This window comes from Leopardus geoffroyi, chromosome D1, assembly GCF_018350155.1.
Source record: "Leopardus geoffroyi isolate Oge1 chromosome D1, O.geoffroyi_Oge1_pat1.0, whole genome shotgun sequence".
Lineage (NCBI taxonomy): Eukaryota > Metazoa > Chordata > Mammalia > Carnivora > Felidae > Leopardus > Leopardus geoffroyi.
In genome coordinates this window covers 100,713,602-100,716,395 of record NC_059329.1, presented here as the reverse complement: position 1 = coordinate 100,716,395, position 2,794 = coordinate 100,713,602, and the positions used below count along the sequence as shown (strand labels likewise).

The window sequence follows — 2,794 nt, the reverse complement described above, 5'->3', positions numbered from 1 at the left end:
TAATCTTACCTATATTTTTTAGTCAATGCAGAGAATGAGATGAGAATAAGAATTTTTGAATATAGGTCTTCTGTATTTTCTTTTTGTTTTTAAAGATTCATGCCCTTCCACTTATGTACAGAAAGTTGCTTGTGAATGGTTACAAGCTGTTAAAGATGGGATAAATTACATTAAAACAATACTTTTCACAAAGCAAATCATGTTGCAACCCAGCACTCTGCTCTAGAATCGCCTGCCAGGCACGTCACTGTCCACTAGGCACCTTCAGTGAGGATGAAGTGATCCATTCAGGCGACAGGGGAATGACAGAGGGTGGTGACAGAAAGAGAGGTAGGAGAACACTACAAAAGATTCCACAATGCTTTGAACTTTTGCTGAAAGGTCTAGTGGCAACCAGCAAGGCCTGGTGTCTCACAGAAACGTCTGAGAGAAAATCACACCCCAATGCCTAGCCTGTTGTATTAGAAAAGGACTAGAAGAATCCTGAGGAAGGTTTTTGGTCTGTCACTTAAAGTCTTAGAGCCTCTGCTGCCCCATAAATTAAACGGTAATATGAAGACCTACCTTTAAAAAAAAGTTTCTGCAAATCTTAAAATATATAACATAGGAAAACAATGAGTCCCTGGCTCGCAGAAGCACAGGAGAAATATTCATATGTTTTTATTACTCTTGCTTAAACATGAACTGAGCACCAGAGAAGTGAAATAACTCATGAAGGTTACAGAACAACAGAAGCAACAGGTTACAGAAGCAACAGAAATGAGCCTAGAATCCACATCTCTTAAGTAGGAGTCTAAACTTCTTTTATTTTCATATGATGTGCACAGTAATGTCATAAGATTTCTTAGGCTGGGAAACAAGAGCAAGCAATGAAAGAGCCCCTGCATTAAACCTCCCAATCAAAAAGCCCCATTTTAACTCCTTACATTTGAAGGAGGATTAAGCTCTCCAGTGCTGGTGGGAAATTTTTGCAGAGGGCGTTTCCAAGGAGACCTTTGAAGCGGTCAAAGCCAAGAAGCCGAGTCAATGATCTCTTGAAGTTTCTTCGATCTCTAAGTGAACTGACCCTTAGCACTCATTAAATTCCTTATAGACCAAAGGACTAAATGAGATCTGGATTCCAGGTCCTGTCAAAACAATGGCAGGGTTTGCTGAATGCACTTGGCTATGCTCACTCCATCATGGAAACTGTGGAAACAGAACAAATGCTAGCTGAGGTTACTAGTTTGAGCCACCTCTGGCTTCATCTTAGGATTATTTAAACTCTGCTCATTGAAATTTGTATCCTACTAAGGTAAGGTTTCCAGTGGACAATTCAGAAACTCTGGCTAGATAAACCCAACTAATAAAATGCAAATTTGAGGCAATAGATGACTTTATTGGGATCATAAATATTTTGTGAATAAAAGTCAGATCACTGAGAGCAAGACTTATTGTTGCAGGGAACGGAAGAAGGGATAGAGAATGAAAATGAGGAAGTGGATAGAGAATAATGGCTTTATTTTCTGTTTGAATTTTGAGATATTATATTTGGATTTTAAACATGGGGAAATTTGCTAGCATGTAGAATTTATTTTAAATGCTCTATGTATGTCAAGAATTAAGAATTAAGAGCTAAGAGCTCATATCAGCAATAACCACACTCCTTTGCCAAATTTGACACTTTAGTGTGTTAATGTTAAAGATATATTTAAATGTGAATATGGGAAGATATCTCATTTATTCACTTATTCAACAGATATTTGCTGAACTCAAACAGACCCAAACACACAAAGGCTTAGTCTAGAAAATTTGACTCTTTTACTCCTTACAATATTCTGTAAACTTCAATGTTTTATTTGTCACTACAAACCACCATTATTCTGTTCCACATTTTCTTTATGGCATTTTTCATTTCCTTGTTCCTGAAAGTGTAAATCAAAGGATTGAGCAAGGGAGTTAGGATGGTGTAAAATATAGCCACCATTTTGTCAAAAGAGAAAGCAGATGGAGGTCGTGCATACACAAATATGCAAGGGACAAAGAACAAGACCACAATAGCAATGTGAGATCCGCACGTGGAGAGGGCTTTACGTTGCCCTTCAGGACTATGGGTTCTCAGAGAGAGCAAGATGACAACATAGGAGACGAGTAACAGAGAGAAGATTATAATGCAGATAGACCCACTATTGGCGACCACCAAAAGGCCAAAGATGTGAGTGTCAGTGCAGGCAAGCTCCAATAATGGGTACAAATCACACATGAAGTGATCAATGACATTGGGGCCACAGAAGGGAAGCTGGAAAGTAAAGAGAATTTGTATCATGGAATGCAGAAAACCCCCTGTCCAGGCTACACCCATCAGAATGGTACAGAGCCTCCAGTTCATAATGGTTGTGTAGCGTAGGGGCTTGCAGATGGCCACATAGCGGTCGTAGGCCATGGCTGTGAGGACAATCACTTCCACCCCAGCAAAGAAGTGTTCAGCAAAGAGCTGGGTCATGCAACCTCCAAAGGAGATGGTTTTCCTCTCATAGAGGGAGTCCACAATCATCTTTGGGGCAATGACAGTGGAGAAACAAGCATCAAGAAAGGACAGGAAAGCCAAGAAGAAGTACATGGGGGAGCCCAGGAGTGCTGGGCTGCTGCTGACGGTCACCACAATTAGCAAGTTGCCCCCGACAGTTGCAATGTAGCTGAACAAGAATACAACAAATACTATTTTCTGAACACTGGGATTCTGCGAAAGCCCCAGGAGGACGAACTCAGTTACAAAGCTTTGGTTTCGCATGATTTCCAAGGAAAAGCTAAAAGC

The 2,794-nt window shown here is 40.3% G+C and overlaps 1 protein-coding gene across 1 annotated transcript; it reads right to left on the bottom strand.

Annotated features, from left to right (window-relative positions):
- Window positions 1-1,834: 1,834 nt before the first annotated feature.
- Window positions 1,835-2,794, bottom strand: LOC123602629 (olfactory receptor 4C15-like). Its single transcript, XM_045487088.1, has one exon. The coding sequence runs from the start codon at window positions 2,768-2,770 to the stop codon at window positions 1,835-1,837; it is 936 nt and encodes a 311-aa protein (XP_045343044.1). The 5' UTR covers window positions 2,771-2,794.

What these genes read in the sequence shown, in the direction of transcription:
- LOC123602629 (XM_045487088.1), bottom strand. Translation starts at nt 2,770, where the DNA reads ATGCGAAACCAAAGCTTTGTAACTGAGTTCGTCCTCCTGGGGCTTTCG.